The sequence below is a fragment of the Odontesthes bonariensis genome, chromosome 4, assembly GCF_027942865.1.
Source record: "Odontesthes bonariensis isolate fOdoBon6 chromosome 4, fOdoBon6.hap1, whole genome shotgun sequence".
NCBI lineage: Eukaryota > Metazoa > Chordata > Actinopteri > Atheriniformes > Atherinopsidae > Odontesthes > Odontesthes bonariensis.
This window is the reverse complement of record NC_134509.1, coordinates 5,578,192-5,598,627: the sequence shown is the minus strand read 5'-3', so window position 1 is coordinate 5,598,627 and position 20,436 is coordinate 5,578,192. Positions and strand designations below refer to the sequence as shown.

Sequence of the window (20,436 nt, the reverse complement as noted above, 5' to 3'; positions counted from 1 at the left end):
GTCCTCAAAACTCTTCCTGATCTCATAACACCACACACTAAGAGAGGCCCGCTGACAGAAAGGCAGAGGACACAAGGTGGTTGGGAGGACTTAGAGTACCTGCTGCAGTCTCATGGGCATCAATCAATCACTTGGTTAATGTCCCTGCCACTTATGGATCTCCTCTGTGTGCCTGTCATTCACTGCGACTGTTTTACCCCCTAAGAGGACATATTGAATTTTTCATCACCCCTTTCAGCGCGACATTTCAGTCACAGCATCCCTCTTTCGGGCTGCTCAGTGGACAGTAGGGAGCCGCATCAGATCCCTCGGCTCACAAGCTCTGCCAAGTCTGATTTCTACTAGCCTCTGTGTTGCTAAGTTCTCCACTCAAAAATATCTTGCAAGAGTTCTGTGAACCGGTCTGTCCATGGGTCTTTTTCTTTTACCTTTTTTTTTTTTTTTAGTTAACCCATGAGAAGAACTGAGATTCAGATTGGAGAGTTCAGCTCTCATCATATGATCTCTTGGGTCAGATTGTCCACCCCAATAGCTCATAATCTTCTTTGACTGAGATGAAACCTATTGTAGTTTTTCTTTCCAGTGTTGCAACACCCGTGAGAACTAATCTTTCGCTTCATTCAGGCTGTAAATGGCTACTACAATTGTGGCTCCCTGCTGTTCTGAAAATGGCATCTCTGGCCACACACTCAGACAAGCAGATGCTCAAATACAGATGTTTCCTGGCTCCATGGCTCTTATTTATATCCCTATATCTAGATCTTTATTCTCACACGTCTAAAAATCCCAACCTCTCCCGCTTTACTACTCTCAAAAACAAATGCGTAATTGCGTCAGCTGCCCTTTCCTTGCTTTCTTTCTTTCTTTCTTTCTGGGCACGTCTGACTTCTCCTCATAGATCTGGGCTGGCATTCTGAGAGACAGTCAACTCTCTTATGCCACATCACTTAAAGGGGAACTCCAGGGCATTTGAAGCGCATTTCCATTGCTAGAGGTTGTCAAATACTGATAGTAGGACACAGAGAGGTGCAAATCTGCGCTCCCTGTGTGGAGATCGCGCTGTTCGCTCAGCCTGTCATGCGAGGCTAATACGTGGTGGCTAAGGGGCAAGCGCTAACCCTTCCACGTAAAACAACAACTTGCACACAGCAGAAACGTCACACCACTTTATAAACCATCCGACAATAAAGTCACAAGCCTTACCATCAAAACCATATGCATGGTTCTCACATTACTGGCATGGGGACGTTACAAAACAACTTTATAAACAGCATGTAACTCACCGGTTAGTTGTACGCTCGCGCATGTGAAAGCCCAAAAGAGTCAATGGACGATACTCCCATATACAAAACAATTATCTTCTCTAGAAAAACTGCGTTCAAGTATTTAAAACATTACAACAATACATGCCCAGTAATATTGTTGTAATGTTTTAAATACTTGAACGCAGTTTTTCTAGAGAAGATAATTGTTTTGTATATGGGATTATCGTCCATCGACTCTTTTGGGTTTTCACATGCGCGAGCGTACAACTAACCGGTGAGTTACATGCTGTTTATAAAGTTATTTTGTAACGTCCCCATGCCAGTAATGTGAGAACCATGCATATGGTTTTGATGGCAAAGCTTGTGACTTTATTGTCGGATGGTTTATAAAGTGGTGTGACGTTTCTGCAGTGTGCAAGTTGTTGTTTTACGTGGAAGGGTTAGCGCTTGCCCCTTAGCCACCACGTATTAGCCTCGCATGACAGGCTGAGCGAACAGCGCTATCTCCACACAGGGAGCGCAGATTTGCACCTGTCTGTGTCCTACTATCAGTATTTGACAACCTCTAGCAATGGAAATGCGCTTCAAATGCCCCGGAGTTCCCCTTTAATATCTTACACTTTTCTATTTTGACTTAAACGAATGTCTAAAGAGTGATGCAGTAAGGCAGAGGAAAAAAATAAATAAATAAATAAAAATCGGAAGAACAACAAAGGTAAATAGTGAAAATGTGCTTTCATTTTCAAGTGAAAGCATGCTGTGTTACGAGCACCGCAGCAGAGGTAGGCTCGAGACGCCATCAATCCAAAGGAGAAGCAAAGAAAAATAAAAGAGCCGTCAGAGCTGGTTTCGTCTCAATAACACACAGCAGCCACAAGAGAGTTCACATTATGTCTCTGCGGGAGAGGTCTGTTTTAGAGAGCAGGTCAGAGTTGGAGTAGAAGCAAATAACCCAAAGATATTTCAGAAGGAATCAAGCTTGGGCTGGACACTAACAGGGGGAAAAGTGAACTATTCAATTATGGTGAAAAAGAGAAGACAAAATATGTACATTGAGGAGTACTTGAGAAAGCAGAGGGCACACACACACACACACACACACACACACACACATAGCCCTTGTAAATCCTATTAGAGTGGTAGCGGGGGGGGGATTAGCCAACCTATACCACTCTGCTGCGACTGTTTCACTCCGGAAAAATATAGAAACACTCAGAATCACTACCATACAGCATGTTGTTCATGCAGAAAGAGGTTATAGCTCATGTTAGGAGGGCCACAAAAGACTTTTTCTCTTTTACAACATTAAAAACGTTGTAATGCTCCTTTAAACGATGAAGAGAAAGGAAAAGAAAGGCACAAAGACACTAAAAACAAAAATTGTGGATTTCTTGTTCCCGCCCTGTGTCAGGTGAAATTTGTGGCATCTCGAAAATGTCACAAGCGCCTAAAGTCAAGTTGCTGGGTCGAGTATGGGGTCGCAGCTGCGGCAGGGGTTGCACCGCTTTCATGTAACCTCTGTGAGAAGAGAGATGGGTGCGGAGCAGTGAAGGGGGAGAGCGGCCAGATGGCAACTGAAGGCTTCATGACAGAAGAGCTTCAGCTGGATGATACATCAACGCCGCCAGGGGGAAGGAAGGAAGAGTGACCAACATTCCCCATAAGTCCCTCTCAGATCCAACAGATAAAGAACTCAGATACTTAAAAAAATAAAAATAAATGCGATGCAAGAGTCACTGCCTAGAAACAAAAGCTGTACTTCCTTGACACCAGTTTAGGCTACCAATCACACACAAAGTTCATCATGTGACCTCAACTATGCACCTCAGCAACTCAAGTCACAGATGACCCCACAAAGAGGTTAAATACCTTAGATGCCCCACCAGTTAGTTAGAACTCAACAAGCATGAGAGCTCCTAAAGAATCTACATTTGTTTACCACATACGAGTTTAACAAGAATAGAAGCTGTGATCTGTCAAGACAAGAATTCACGTTCCCCAAAAGCTTCAGACACATCTGTAGATTAGCACAAGTTCCATACCAAATCAGTTTTCCCTGGGTAAATATTGGGTTGTTATTTTAATTTACTAACAAAATGATTGGCATAAACTGGATGTTTTTAATGGTAGGCAACAATGCTAATCTATAAACAGACAAACAGAAAAACTCCAATGATCATATTATGTGAAAAGCACATGGACATGCTGGACAGCAGAGCGTGGAAACATTTATAATTAATAATAATATGTAAAAAAGCACAAAAGAATGAGGCTGAATTCCAATATAGCTGTTCATTGAATGTAATTGATTGCCAATATGATTCTCAAATCTCACATGTTGGATTGTTGGAGCTCAACAGTTAAAGTTAATTCAAAGGCGTTCTTAATATCTGATAAATGTTTCTTTTAAAAATGTAGAATATTGATAACCTCTTCTTCACTGTCCCTCAACAACTGTACATGGTTATTTAATTACGTATGGTGCTTGAAATATTAATCCTCCATTTGCATTTTATTGTCAGAACTGAGATACTAGCATTCTGCTGGAGAAATTCAAGGCTTTGTCTTTAGTCTCTACCAACAATGATGTAGGAAGGCATTCGTGACATCAGAGCATCAATGTTCTGTTGATGGACACTGATGAAGAACACACCAGCTAAAAGGTCCCATCAGCCTCCGCCTGTCAGCAAATTCAACTCTTTCACTGACATTTGCTTTGCACTCTCGGATGAACTTGAGTCAAAAGCTCATGGAGCGCTATCAAACTCACCATTTCTGTCCCTGTTGATAAGAGGACTTGCTCACTTTACAACAGACACTGGCCCAACTTCAAAGTCTATGTCGTTGCCAGCAGGGCCAAGAGGTTTCTTTGTTCCTCTCTCTACACCAAATCCACTTGGGGCAGAAAGGCCGACCACTATCGACATTTAAAAATCGAACAGCGCATACATAATTCTTTGGCACTGGCGTTGCACTGGCAATCCTCCGATGACTGTCCTCAGGGTGAGACACCAGATTTATTTAAATACACCTGCTCTGAATCCTACTCATGGAAGGTAAAAACTAACTGTGCGCCATGTGCTCGCTCAGCGAACAGTGACTTAGTTTGTTGGACGGTCTGCCGGTGATATCAGAGTAGTTTCGTAATTGTCTCCACATTTTGAGAACTGCTGAGGCCTGAGGGGAATAATCTAATGCACCAGTAATGAGACACAGAATATCATGTAATCGGTTCCTGCATCTAGCAGGTCAAGAAAAGAAAAGGGAAAAAGAAAAAAAAACTCACTTGTGGCCAAAACTTCCCTCTTGCTTTTCACCGCTCTTTTTTTTTTTTTTCTATTCTAACAACTCCTGCTCCACAAAAGAGTAATATCTAAGACGTTATTGTGTGCTAAGCCATGACTTCACTGTGGTCTTCTATTAGCTGGTCAGAATCCTGCTGATATGGAGCCAGTGAGGCGAAAGGGAAACCAAGCCAGTTTAGCGAGGTCCCATTCGAGGGAGGATTAACATTATTGAGCTGCCTTCCTGTGTATTCAGTCTTGTTGTTATATAATGCTATTTAGGTAAAGCCGGTGGACTGGTCACACCATATATATGTTAGCAGGTATACTGCACAAACAAAGTCTGTGACATGAGCGGATCCCTCTGTATGCCACACTAAAAACAGATCTGTTTCCTTGCAAAGCTTTGTATCGTAATGCAAACCAGGATCAGTATGTAGGCTGGCCTGTGACAGACACATCAGCGTCCAAGTCATCCTATAACGCCAACTTTTTTTAATTAACAAAAAACCGGGGAATAAATTTGTTAACCAGTAAAGTCCATTGCTTTCAAGACTCAGCACTGACATCAATACATGTTCCATCACGGCTGAGCAGACAGTGATGCAGAGTCAAACCCTATTGACGGCATCTCAGGGCCGGGTTGCACTTTTTATTAGCGTTTTAGATTTAATCTCCAGAAAGATGTTGAAATTCTCAAGAGTAATGGGCTCCTGTTGAAACAAGAACATATTGATGCTTGTTTTCCACTCTTTTACTTGGTCTCTGGCTAATTCTCAGGAAAACACAATAAAGTTGTGCATCATGTATTGTTGTCTGACAGATGTGTATATATACATATAGACACATATCTGTATTCCACTCAGATAATTGAGGTTTGCAAATGTTCAACAGAGAAACAAACAGGCCGAGGAGTCTGAGATATACTGTATATCTCGTGTGTATGAGTAGCTGCGCACGATAATACCCTCAGATTAAAACCAAATACGAGCGTGCAACGGGAGTCAGATCAATTTGTAGCTTCAGTCGTGTTGGTGACACATTCATCTCTGAAGTCCACATCTGTTTCATTTACATTTTGACATAATGTAGTTACATCTAGATGTTTATCCATTGATTTGGGACCCGTGGTTGTGCAGGTGCTGCGACTTACTCGCACATTCCCAAGATAAACTTGGCTTCTGTGCTGTGACGAACATGTGGCCCGTCTGTTCTGTACCCTGCCTCTCACTTAATGCATGCTGGGATAGATTTTAACCCCCTTTCAAGCTTGGACATGATAAGCGGTTTACAGAATGGATGGGTGGATTTATTGATTTATTTGGATTCCCATCAGCAAGATTCAAAGTGGCAGCCAGTCTTAGTGAGTCCCTTTGCAGAGACTAATACATGAGCCAACGGAGGCAGACAAAACATTAGAGTACAAGACAAGTTACAGCCTCCGGAATGACCACACAGTTTAACCCAACTGACATGGTGTCAGATGAGCATGACATTAGGATTTACTGGAAGCCCCCCCCTTTTTTTTTTTTACTCAGTTATATTTGTGTGTGTAATTAGTAAAGCAATAAATCAGTGTGTTGTCTAAACATATGTCCATGATGGATTTCATGTCCTCAACAGAGGAAGGATGTAAAACATTTTGTCGGTGAGAAAATATCATCTTGCTTAAATCAATACAAAATATATGACCATAAAGAACATAAAGAAGGGATTTTTGATGAGCGAAGTCAAAACAATAAATGTGCAGAATGTTTTTCAATCAATCAATCAATGAATTATACTTTATTAATCCCCAAAATGCAAAATGAATATTTTTTGGTATTCACTATTGAGATTCACTATTGATACATCCATCCTTGATACTAGGCTGAAAGACCAGACAAAGCATTTAAAGTCATAGGTGCTACCTCACCTACCACTCCATCTTATTTTCTGTCTGTCCTTCTGCACTGCTAAAAAGACTTCCATCGTCTTGTAGTTACGGTTAAAAAGGCATCAAAAAAGACACATAATTTTAAAAGTCAAATGATATTCTGTTATTATAAATGAAAGAGTGTGTGAATTCCTTGTCCACATGACTGCACACTACTCACTCTAAAGTTATTAAAACACAACAATTCTTATTCTACAGTAATGAAAACAGTAAATATGATACTGCAGTTCTATCAATGGACCTCCCTAAATGTAACACGCTGGAACTTTAACAAATGAAGATCCTAGATGATAACCGACCCTTAGATAACTGATCCAAATCTGTTTCACTACCATCTGATTGAGAAGATGATGAAAATAGGATTCAAAAGAGGATATAAGAAAAGCTTTTTTTTTTTCCAAATGAAAAAAAAAAAGCATAAAACCAATAGAGAGCAGACACAGATTAATTTGGAGATTGCAATGAAAGAGCCATTTTGACTCTTTAGAGATACTTAAGCTGTCCCAAGATATTTGTGAAAATAGAAAATAGATTATTACAACATAATCTTTCTCTTGGATCTGTTGGAACAGTGTAACTGTAGGAAGAAGAAACGCTAAGTTCAAATAGAACAGTGAACCTTGTAGTACAGAGCTAACTGTTCATTTTACATTTAGTTGGATACCAAGATTACCCATCCGCCATTGCAGCTTACTTGAGCTTCAAACCAAAAGGAAAAAATGAGAGGATGCAGATTACACATGTGTTGTCATTATAATTAATAGTTATTATTAGGTTATCAGGACCGTGAAAATCAAAAAATTCTACAATGTCTTCAAGAAAACAAACAACTGCCGACATGAGCACTAGCCTATTAGCAGGCTAACCTTACGTTAATTTGGCTAACTTAGCTGTTGAACTGTTAACATTAGCTTTGTTTGCTAAAATTACAGCAGCAGAAGAATTGGATAACTTCGATGATTGGGAGAAAAACGTTACTGTTGACCGCGGTGGTGACGTAGTAGAGATTTCCAAACAGAGGAATTTTTGTTTAGAGAGCTTTAAAGCCCAAGTCAGCATAGCGCTTTTCTCAGGCAGTAAAGTGCTAGCAGGGTGCTCGAGAGCGCTTCCCGCCTGCCTTCTTATTGTCAACGGATGAGCTTGTCATGACTCAGTCCAACAGCGCAAAGAATTCGGTGGCTTTTGCTAGAATAAAAATTTTAGGCGGGAAATATAAAGTAAGATTTATAACTAAAGCAATAGGGCTCCTGAAGCATCGCTGTTAGCATAATGGGGCTAGCAGTCTTTAAGATACCATGATTTACTGGCAGCATAATGAGTCACAATCCTAAGCCGTTTGCTGCACGTTACATAAAGTGTGCCTTTATTAGCACTGCTGTCAGAGTAATGGGGCTGGGTACTGAGCAGCACAGCAGCAGTGACAGTTAAGTCAGTAACAATATTCACTTTCTAGGACTGCTTGTCCTCAGTGGGCAGAGTGGAAGCAGAATAAGCAACGCTGCCAGTAAACTCGAAGCAAACTGAGAGGAACAGCCTGATATTAACTAATGTAGTCAAACACTGGGGGTTTGTCACAGTGGGTGCCGAACACAGCAGGTCGTCATATTCAGTATGCTATACTGTGAAGCACAAACAACATACAAACACACACAAAATTATAAAAGACTAATTAGAAAGGTCCCAAAACAAATCCAGGCCATTCTATGACTACGGCAACACAATAATCACGGAGTTGAACGCAACTAGGGAACATTTCCGATTCCTTCTAAAGTCATGATCTGAGACCAAGAGATTGTTCTCATTTACTAACACGTCAGAAGTAATGTGAGTAATTTAATGAAAACAAAACCTTTTTGTCTTATAACTTGCCAAAAGCACGAGAAAATGACTGACTAACAGCCTTGTTGCCGATGGAAACAAAGTCCATTTGTGTCCATCTATTCTAAACTGAGCACGATTAAGAGAGGAGAAGAACAGAAAAAAACCTAAAGTGCACTCCTGTCCAGTCCAGCAAATGTATCCACCAAAGACAATTTTTACTTTAGGCTCTAGGAGAGTTTAAACATCAGATTTTAAATAGGACATAAAAGTAATAAACTCCACCATGATGTGTACGCACTTCATTCCTTCTAAACATATCACGTCTAGTCCTGGCTACGTTCCAAGTGCGAGGTTGCAAGGTGAGCATCCGAGCAACATCAGATCTGTGGTTAGCAATGGAAAACAGACTCATTAACCCTTTCCTTTTCTGCACACATGTGAAGTGATTACTTTGACTAAAATGAAAACAAGAATGTTGTCCATCAGTAATCCATGAACAAAAGAATTTCCACAGAGTTCAACACTAGTAAGATCTGCCATGGTCAACTTAACATAATAAGATAGGTTTGTCATAATGGGGCCGGGTGAGGGTACAGTATATTGGAAAGTATTCCAGTTTCATCTCATAAAGGAAATCAAATAGTTTGAGGAGACTAGAATATAGATGGTAGACTTTGTGCGCATTTGTTTTTCTTATGATACAATTAGTCTATCAGCCAAAACATCGATTAGATTCCTCATTTTTCATCTAGGCAAAGAAAGCAAAGGAATGCAGACTCACCTTGGTGCTGGCTTTGGTCTTACTGCTACTGCTGTTGTTGTTGTCAGGGCTGGGATTGAAATCTTCGTTGACTCTGTCCAAAAGCCAGAGGAGGAACTCGAGGGCATCGTGCTGAGAGTTTCCCCGAAACTGAGAGCTGTATTTGGCCACAATGCTCTGAGGAGGGAGGAGACATCACAATCAGAGTGTCACTTTGAATGAATTAGACACATCTTTTCTGTCAAAAACAAACAAACAAACAAAAAATCATTCAAAATTCTCATTGGAATTGGAAGATGCTACGGTAGACCTACCAGGTATTACAAGAAGAAACAGCCTTTCTGTATAATTCAACCTTGAGGAACGGGGTAGGGAGTGTACAATCAGACAGAAAATTACATTAACACTACAGTAGGTGGCTACTGCTCCGACTCTCCTTCACTCCGTGTGTGTGTGTGTGTGTGTGTGTGACTGATGGGATCCACTATCTGCTCCGAACCTCATTAAAAATCACCACATTATACCTGCAGTATCCCGGGATCTAAATATAAACACAGGAGGGAGTCACCCCTCCTGCTCCATTCTGTCTGACAGAGACAGCCCGCTAATGAGCTTCATCACCATGAGCGAGCGCTGACAGGGGATGAAGGGATGTGGGACAGATGGAGAGAGGGAGAGAGGGAGCTGCGGAGTAAGGAATGGGATGCTGGCGAAGTTTCAACGGGCCGCCGCATGTTCGCCCCGTCTCTCTGTCAAATCTACGCCAGAGTTGTGACAGGCCCAGAAATATGAAGTGCCAAACCACAGGCAGCAGGGATCCACAAAGTTATCAGCCAAATTGGAGAGGTCAAGCTGCAAAGGGTGAGACAGAAGGAATATTCTCTAGAAAACAGTGACAAGACTGAGTCTAATTACAGGCGACATCAAGAGGCTCGGACTTCACGGAGGAGATCTCTCTCTCTCTCTGTTTTGTGTGTCACAGCTGGTACCGTTAGTTTTGCTCATCTCTTTGATTTCTGTTTGTGCGACTGTCTCTCGTGAAGTGTGCCGCACGGCTTCAAAGACACTTTGCCGAAGCAGAGAAGTTGTAATCCCATGCATCACTTCTTTTTTATAATTGATTTCTTGCAAAGGGAGGAATGAAAGGAAGAAATCAGGGAAGCGGGAGCACAGACTCTTCAGGCTGTGCGCGGTGAATAAGGAGTTATCATGACGCGCCACGTCAGATGGGACGAATGAACACGCCACGTCATGTTTCAGAAGGAAAAATAAATAAACAAATAAAATTCTTAAAACTCACGAATCACTCAGGGAACTTCGATGCGGCATAATGCACTCGGAGTTTTGGGATTTAAACTTAATTTACTAAAACGAGCAGTATGCTGCTGGTGAGTGGCATGCAGGCTCGCGTGCCCACAAACACCAGAAAAAAGAGATATGACTGCCAGTTTAGATAAAAAAAAAAAGGTACTGCAGAGGTGAGCTACTTTATTCAATACATGTGGCAACAGAGGTTTCTCTTAAACAAGACTCTCTCTGACCGGGAGAAAAGCTTAGCTGATCACGCAGGCGTCCTCCCGGCCCACTCTTCGTGGAGACGGGCTGAGAACATCTTTCCTCTGTGCAGCAGGGAGGGTGTGGCGTCTCTAAAGCCGTCGTCCTCCCTGAGTAGGGAGAAAGGCTTTGAAAATGGGTTGTTTTGCCATGAGGCTCCATCCTCACCTGTATGCTATTCACGAGGGAAATAAGCCCGACTCCTGAGGGCTGCGGGGGGGTAGTAATGGACCCTTAGCCAGAGGCAAACTGTAACCAGCTGAATAGCATTTGAGTTTTTTCCACTTATTGTGTTCAATGTCTTCGGAGGTACACTTCCGTTCAAAGGCCCCTGAATCAGTCTAGATAGAACAATCATTTCCAGGTAAACGTGTTGGAGTCAGAGAGAAAATATTACATAGCCACACAGCCATAAAAGTGGAAAATGCCAGTGAGTGAAGTAGGCCGAGGACAGGTTGAAATGTCAAGTTCCTCTGCACACAGCTACAGTCCTCAAGTCTGTCCTGCAAACAGCTCTGGTGGGAACTTAAGTGTTTGTTGAGTAAACACTTCAGAAGTAGCCAAGGAGAGGATAAAGGTGGGAGGAAGGCTCAGCTTGAGAGAGAGCACAGAGATTACTCGAAGCACTATTGATCAGTCTGGGCCGAGAATCCGATTCTCAGCCCACACCTGACCGGGCCCCTTTGTTTCTTCTAGTTAATGTCTTCATCAAATCAGAGAATCTGCAACAATGGTATGCTGTATATGAACATTTTGAATATCAGCTGTTGACTTGAGTCATAAGCAACACAATCTGTCCGAGTTGGTCTCTTTTTCTGCTTTAGTGTTGCTGACGAACTCTTGACCTCGGGTATTTCAGAGAAAGGGCATTTCACCAAAACACAATGTCACGATAGAAAGATGTGAGGATGGGCACTTTAAAGGACCCCAGTTTGTTTTTGTTTTTTTAAACCAAGTCCTGTGTGATAGAACTGTTGACGTTTAGCCCCAAGAAAATGGTTCACTGAAAAACACCATCTTTCAATGAACTCCACTAAAACCCCCGACAAAAAGAGGCGGTGACGGGAGGTTCTTATGGTTGAGGAACGTTGAGACAAGCACATGTTTTCAAGGAGCCTTAAATGGTGATATAATGGTAATGTTAAAATGGTCATTCTCAAGTAGCATTATATGGAAAACCATCTTAAAACACACTGACCAACTCAATTTGGCAATCAATACGAACCAAGGAGACGAGGCCTCGTTAGGCAGACAGAGTGGACGAGGGGGAGTTTTTCCAGAAACTAAACACAAGATAACAAAATGACAAAAGACAGACGTGCGTCTGCAGTCTTCACGGTGTGGGGGGAGGACCCCGCAGTGGTCAGCAGAGGCAGGGCTGCACCCACACCCACATGTCTGCCGTAGTGTTTTATCTTTCAACCTTCACTTCACCTCACACCTTCAGCACGCCCCCCCCCCCCACATCCATCCTCCCACTGTGTAAACAATGAGGGATCGGAGCGCTGGCAGGGCAGGAATTTACTATAAACTTACATCAGGCAAATGACCCCCCCACCTAACCCAAAAAAATAAAAATAGCAGCTCGCCCCGCTGTGGTTCAGCCTGACAAACGGGCCTGGATGGATTCCAAAGTGAAAGACAGAGAGTGACACTGACACATTATGAAGCAGAACCTTAAGAGGAAGTGCTCACACTTGTTTTCCACGCACAGGTGTGGCTGGAATGAGACTGGATGCATCATCTTATTACTGGCAGCTCGCTCCATTTGCCGTGCCATTTCTCTGCAGCCTTGTGTTGCCAGATCGCTTACAGCCTCCACTTCCACCACCTCGTTCATCAACCCGTTTCTCCCCAACACACATCCTCACCGTTTCTGCGTCTTGTGCCGTCGGTTATTTTTTCTATTCTTCTCCATCATGCAAGAACCATTCCCGCCACTAATCAGTGGCACCTGAGCTCCCGTCTGCCCAGCTACATCTGGTTAACACACACACACACACACACACGTCTCTCTCAGCAGTGTAGCACCTTTCCTCACACAATCATTCTTCCACCTCGAAACATGAGCCGCCTGCGACTTGTACCTGTATCAACTAGCAGACTAGATTAAACTCAAACAGTGGGACACATGCAGGGATTTCTCATGACAAATATTAATACAACCCAAGTTGAAATCAGACACATCTCTCAGGCGACTCCGACAAAGCCTGAAAGAAGTCCTCCAATCAAGACCCAAGCGAGTGGAGACCGAGCAAAGATTGCCCGTCCACAGACGTGGGATGAGAGGTGGACAGATACGATGGACATAATCACCTCTGAATGCTTTACAGGCCCCGGAAGGCTCTGCTGAAACTGAGAAATTGATTCTTTGAGGATTCACAGCAGAGACTGTAAATTCGCTCCCAGGTGCACAACCGACGGAGCAGAAAGCCGCAGCTGTCACAGCATCAAGAGCCGTGTGAGCACTCTATAAGAAGCTCCGAGACTCGAGGTGAAGCCGAGTCTTTCTATGACGAAGCGATTACAGCCTCATACAGCAGAATAATGAGGACTGATGGAGTCCCACATATAAATCCCGGGAGGGATAAGAACCCGGTGGAACAGGGTCTCATTTCGTGGTGCTTAGCGAAATGGTGCAAACACCATTTTCCTCGTGTTTCTTCATTGTGTGCCGTCACAGCGGTGTAGCTACAGAGTACGGTTCACCGAGTCGTAATAAAGCAGCATATGGAGACCGTTACTGTACCTGCGAAGGGTCTCGTTTCTCTGTAAGAAGCAGGATGTATGTGGCAAAGTAAGTAAAAGAGGCTCAAAAATCTTCAAGCCGCACTTCATTGTTGCCAAACCAACAAAAACCAAAAATCTCCCATCTGCTCAACTGAAAAAGTGCGGCAGTCAGACTGAAACGAGAGGCAGACCCGCGGAGCACTTCTGAGCTGCTCAGCACAGAAGGTCCAGGTGGCGTATGGCCCCACTGCTTTACGAGCGTGCAAAGTATCCGTGGTCATCACTGAGAGCGAGGACGGTCCTCAAAGGAGAGCGGAGACAAGACGAGGCAAACGAAGCGTCGGTGTCTCTGCCCACTCACAGCTCGAGGCTTCCTCTTTCTGACACAGTCACTGCGTGTTGTTCCTTAGTGAGACGTTTGTTAAAAATCTAAACAGATAAAAACTGAAGAAAATAGATGTGGGACACAAACAAAAAAACATTAACATCAAATCTGAATTGTGAGAGCAAAATTGGAAATTGGGACTTTCAAAATATGAAAATATCCTGCAGGTGCGCATTGATTAGAAGAATTTTAACTTGTGGCTATGGGAACCTGAAGAGGTGGCGAAGCCGAGTTTCTTACAGCGCAGCATATAGGTCATTCATATCGTGACCCGGCACTCGAGGAGGGTGCAATAAATGCTCTGAGGGAGGTGACGCTCACAGGTGTCCAGCGTGGTCATCACATGAAACAAACACAGGAAGCCAAACAAAAGGATTTCAAAATAATACAGGACGTGAACATAAAGGGGCTTTAACACAGGATACAGTGGATGCTGTGCTCCACCTCCATACTCATTCATGTCTATGAGATGCACAACACAACAACGGACCCGAGCCAAGCTGGGGTTTGGGCGTGCCGTCTGCTCGCTCTGCACTGAAGTAAAAACAAGTTCAACTCGGGCACGGCGCTCTCCGACTACACGTCCAGTCTGAGGGTCTCTGCATGAGCGCTGCAATAAAAACAGACATGCTGTAGCAAAGACAATAAATAGATAAATCACTGCATGGCCTCAGAAGCACTACTGAAAACCACCATCAGGGAACTCTGTTCATCCTCATGTAACTTACATCCTCATGCAAGTTAACGCCTTTTACATTCAAAGGGAATAAAAATAAATAAAAATCTATCCAGGACCAGCCAGAAAGTAGCAGGTGTGTCCAAATAATTTTGAACTGTATGACCAACATCCGGCGAGGCGATCGTCTTCTCCGAGCTTCAAATGGACTCGGGCGAGGTGGAATGCTGTCCTGCGGTCTTTCATGAAGACGGCGTCCTCCGTGCGAAAGATGAAAGAGTCCATCCAGTTTGTTGTCAGGGCCGCGGGGTTATGGTCAGTGATGCAGGTGTTCCAGCATATGCTGCCATTAAAGGGATAGTTCGCCTCTTTTGACATGAAGCTGTATGACATCCCATATTATCAACATCATTTATGAACATTTTCTTACCCCCCGCTGCGTCCTGTGAGCAGAGTTCCAGCCTCGTTTTGGCGTCCACGAAGGTAGTCCGGCTAGTTGGCTGGGGGTAGAAAAATAAAGTGTTTTGCTTCTCAAAACAATATGCGTTCAAAAGAGTAATACATTTGCATCACAAAATCGTTCTCGATGAAAAAGTCAGACCTCACATCGCTTGGCGCTATTTTTGCCTCCCTTGATATCAATGCGCCCAGCCACCTAGCGATAGCCGCACCTGTTACGGTGTTTGCTGCTCGGTCTGCTCTTCGGTCTGCAGTTTACATTGGACGCATTGATATCAAGGGAGGCAAAAATAGCGCCAAGCGAAGTGAGGTCTGACTTTTTCATGCAAAACGATTTGGTGATGCAAATGTATTACTCTTTTGAACGCATATTTTTTTGAGAAGCAAGACGCTTTATTTTCCTAGCCCCTGCCAACTAGCCGGACTACCTTCATCAACGCCAAAACTCGGCTGGAACTCTGCTCACAGGACGCAGCGGAGGATAAGTCAATGTTCATAAATGATGTTGCTAATATGGGATGTCATACAGCTTCATGTCAAAAGAGGCGAACTATCCCTTTAAGAAGACTTCTGTGAGACTAATTCAAGTTTTAGAAAAAAAAAGAAAAAAAAAAAAAACAATTTGGAATTTCAATTTTCAAGGTTTTCTTTACACCATTTTCACTTAAATGATCCTGCAGTCTGTGCCCAGCTTTTGTGGAAACAGATGCATTATGTGTGGAATTTAGACTGACATGGTATTGTATATTACATTTATACATCATAATCAAACTTTGAGTGTCCGTAAGTCTTTAGAGGTAGAAAAATACACCGCTGCGGACCATTCTTTGTATTCATCTGGGAGTTTTATTCTGTGAAGCAAATAAGGAATGGGAGGTCATTCCATGTGCCCTCTATCTTACTGTGGCTCCTTTCTGTATCTTGTTTCGTCTTCTGTACGGTCTGAAGCCATGGAAACCAGTCACAAGCCAGACAGTTGTTCAGAGAGTGAGATTACGGCGTCTTTATCATTTTAGCTTCTCCAAAACTGTTAAGCGCCGTGGCGACAAAATGCTCCTCGACAGAAAATATGGAGAAGCCCTGAAAATATCAAATAATGTACAAAATACCCCCCCCCCCCCCACACACACACACACACACACAAACAATTTTATTAAGATCATGTAGAGAAAAAATTGATTGAAAAAAAAACCAAAAAAACAACCGTATCAAGTCTAAACAAAGAAGTCAGTTTTCAGTTCAAGATGAGTGCTCATAGAGCTTAATGAGCCGTTTTAACCGGCTGACCAAGGAAGAGGTCAAAGTAATAGTGACGGTAGCAGTGTGCCTTGAAGATAGAAAACGCACAACAGAGGAAATTAAAAACAAATGGGCAGAAACAGGAGTCAATGTTTGCGATTAAACTCAGAAGGCAGTTGAAGGCTTTTCTGGATGTAAAACCACCACTAATTCCTAAACAGAGGCAAACAAGTTTCACTGAAGAGAAGCAGTCGTGGACTGAAGATTGGATGAAAGCAATTAATCCCCAACCTGCATTGGATAAGGGGATGGTGCCAGAGCTTTTGTGCGGTGCAGGTCCAGTGAAACCTAAAGATGGGCACCTGAGGAAAACAGGCTAATGGCCATTTTTCTGACTTAAACCTCAGCGATATGGGGCTGATGTCAGGTGAAGAACCGGAGGAGATGGCAGTCATTGCGATCACAGGACTTCTGACTCATTGCAGTAACCGAAAGAGGGTTTTGGTTTTTCAAGGTGACCATTCGTCTCGCTGCCAAACAAAGAGCATTCAAACTTTTCTTCAGAAAGGACATGACTCAATGACACGGCCATCCAACTCGCCGGATCTCAATCCGACTGATTCACGATGGGAACAGAAGGTCATACGTGATGAGGCTCCATGCTGCAAAGCTGAACCGTCTACCGCTACACGAGACAGCTGGAACCCTACTGATGAAGAATATTGTTTTTCCTTTGTGTAGTCAGTATGGGTGGGCGAAAAAAATAGATTCATGTACATATCGCGATTTTTTTATGGGATGATTTTAAAAATCGATTTTTCTCCCCTGGATTGATTATACATATATATATATATATATACACATATATATATATATATATATATATATATATATATATATATACCCTTGTCCTGTCCAGCATTATGGCAGCAGAATTGTAATCTAAATACCGTTTATGCTAAACACATTTGCTATGCCAAGGGAAGCTTTATCGATTATTTTACATCATATCCGTGTCCAGATAAACTTCATCAATTCATCACATTAAGTTATGTTAAAACTAGCCCACATTTGTGCTGTGTGGACATTTCAATTCATTTTGTAACTGTAAACTTTAAAAAATGCCTCTTTTTGTCTCAGTTGAAATAAATGTCAGCTGCTGGACTGACTGACACAGACTGATGTGCATTGTTTATGGGAACGACATTCATTCTAGAAGTGTATGATTCAACTTGTTTGTTTTTTTTAAGGAGGAAGAAAATTGCAATTACTGATTATATCGAATCGCAATACTTGGAGAATCGCAATTATCAAGAATCGTGATACAATCGAATCGTGACCAAAGCATATCGTCCCACCCCTAGTAGTCAGTGTTTTTCATTAGTGCAGCTGCATCCAAGCTGTCATACAAGTCTGAGCACCGGTCGAGCCAATTCCATAATTTTTTACTTAAGATTTTGCTTGCATGAATGCTACTGCAAATGTACACATTTAGGACTCTCCCATCTCATCTTTCATCTCCCCTGAGAAAGAGGTTTAATTTCCACGACTTCTCATTTCTCCGGCGAAAGCCAACTCTGAATGAAGAAAGAGGTTCTACTTATTTCAATGCCGACTGAAGTTGCTGCCGTGTCGTTCTGTCGAGACACCGGCAGACAAAGACGGCAGCAAAATCGAGCCCGGAAGGAGAAAAGAAAGCCGGCGACTAACCCAACAAGAACAGAACCGGCACCAATGATCAGTTTGCTTCCAGAACACAGGGATGGGTGGAGGACCGCGAGAGGTGCTTTATTTTGGTAACAAGCAATGTCATCCCTCCACTCTCCATCTCTCACTCCCACCCTCTGAGTGCACACCATTATTGGCTTCTCGGCAGGGGGGATCCCCCTTTCTGAGCCAAATGCACTCGCCACAGTAAACATCCTTTCTCCCATTTCACAGAGGAGCAGGCAGACAGACATAAATCACTGTGTCGATGCAATGGGGCGTTTGGAGAAAAGGTGAACGAAGGACATCTTTTTGTTATTGTTGATGTTGCTTTTTTTTTTTTCAAACTGCAGCCAAGCATGAGAATATTAGATCGCCATGGATACACGCTTCCGTTCATTCCGTTCATTTAAAGAGTTAATTAGCATTTGGGCTGCTCATCGTGCTGTCTAGACTGCGATAAGAGCCAATTCAACTAGAGTGAATATATAAATAGTTTTCCCTGATTTCTTCATTCAAGTCCTATTTTCAATAAACGGTTGCAAGGTTGTATGAACCCTTTCTAATTTAAAAAAAACTCAGAGAATGTGGTCCAACCATACAGAAAAACTCAATCCGACTGAAAAAACTGACTCCATCAATGTTTCTTGCAGCTACTCATGACAAATGAACAACAGTCGGGAGGAATTTTGGGCTCTTCCTCCATGCAAAACCAATCATCCTCGTTTCAACAGTAACCTAAGTGCAGTCTTTAAATTTCTCTATTTTTTCCCTTTGCAAAAGTTTTTTTTTATTTTTATAAATATGAATGCACCGTTCCATCAATGAGCCTTTTTCCACAGATGTCACGCAATCACACATGATACACCTTCCAAGCCAGAAAGGGAGGGGAGTGACAGATACAAAAGAAGCAATGGGTGTAAGCACGAGCCAACTCTGCAACGTCAGCTTATTGTGCACAAGAACACATTGATGTGGCGCTGAGCGGGCTCCGTCTGTGTGAATTACCGAGGAGGAATAGCGGTACTTACTCGCACCAAAATACTTTTGGTTGCAATGAGATTTTTGGTGTTTGTGTGAGATGCTAGCCTAGCAAGCCAGACCTGTACAGCAAAAAGCTGTGCAGGGGTCTAGTGACGCTGGATAGCAGTGTGGGCGGGATAAACGGTTGTCTGTCAAGTTGCCTCTGCACTCAACGCCACGCAATAGGATGGCGCAACAACCAATCAGAGCGATGAAGAAGGATTACGTAGTCAGCGCAAAGGACCAACGGAGCAAGCTGGTAAATTAAACTTTTACCGTACCCGATGGGCAAAATTCCGAAAACGTCCTTTTTTAAAAAAAAAAAAAAAAAAACTTAAGTGCAGTTATCTGTTCGTCTCGCAAAGAAAACTGTATATCTAAATCTTCCAGAGTCGCTGCCAAAGCCAAATTGAAAGACTGTTCGCAGCCATCGTTTACCTCTCTCTGGAACTACACACTGAAACGTCGCACCTCTGTCGTCACTAGGTAGCCCGGCCTCCGACCCCGCTCCTCACGATTTGATTGGCCCGATTAATTTTCGATTTGTAGCCTCGCAAAACGACCACAACTGACTAGACAAGCCCGGGAGCAAATTCAATTTGCGGTCGCTAGGGGCGTCTAGATTTCTAGGCTAGTGAGATGCTTCATTTTCTCCAAAAAAAAAAAAACAAAAAAAATAAAAAATAAAAAATGCCTTTTACCAAAAAGTTGATCTGTGGCAGATGCTTTTGGCAATTGATGCCATATTTACGCATATCAAAGCCGTTACTCCAAGATCCTCTGAAAGTCAACAAATCTTACTCGAAAAGAGACGATTTCTTTTTTTCCAGAAACCAGATTTTGACTTGTGTGAGACCTCACATTTACAAACTAATCTCCTTTCAGTAGAAAACCTCCCTTTAAGTATCTTTCCAAAAGGTTGCAAATCCAGAGGTGCGCACACTTACTCAGGCGTGAGTAATAGTTCTACATGTGCTCGTTCGGAGACAAGAACAGCCCAACTGTTTGTGTGTTGTTAGATCAGTCAGATTGGGCGGGTCTACAATTGGAAATCAGATTAAGATTAAACCACATTTCAGTTCATTGTGATTAGTGCAGAAAGTTTGAACGATTCCCACAATAAACTGTATCCTCCTCAGCTCGTCTCCAGAATGCCCGTGTTTCTTTTGTGCACATGCTCCATCGATCCAACATCCCCCAGCCACTGATGCAGCAAGCAGTGACTCCTCAGAAAGCCTGCTAATTGACTGTGAGTCACTAAAACCAGAATGACTACTGAAGGCCCGAAAACTCTGCCTCATGACAGACAGGAAGTATGACGCCTTTTGTGTGCAAAAGGTTTTACACTTGTTGATTTAATGCATTTACATTGACCAGATAAAAAGGTACAGGGCCGTGGGAAGTAGTTTTTAACAGGGGGTGCGGTTTAAAAAAAAAAAAAAAGGGGGGGGGTTCTCAAACTTGTAGAATGTTATGTAAATACAATAAATAGCTGTATATATCTCCTTCAATGAAATATTTTAATGAGCAAAAAACGGAGCCTTTCCTGCAATCTGACCGTGGAACTCTATCCGTGCTCGTGTGTAAAGGGCTCATA

The 20,436-nt window shown here is 42.8% G+C and overlaps 1 protein-coding gene across 1 annotated transcript in view; it reads right to left on the bottom strand.

Moving 5' to 3' along the window:
* usp43a (ubiquitin specific peptidase 43a) overlaps positions 1–20,436 on the bottom strand; it is a 126,504-nt gene that overhangs the window by 101,927 nt on the left and 4,141 nt on the right. The window contains exon 2 of the mRNA XM_075462609.1: positions 9,088–9,243. Coding sequence (XP_075318724.1) covers positions 9,088–9,243 — 156 coding nt within the window. The remainder of the gene's footprint in view (positions 1–9,087; positions 9,244–20,436) is intronic.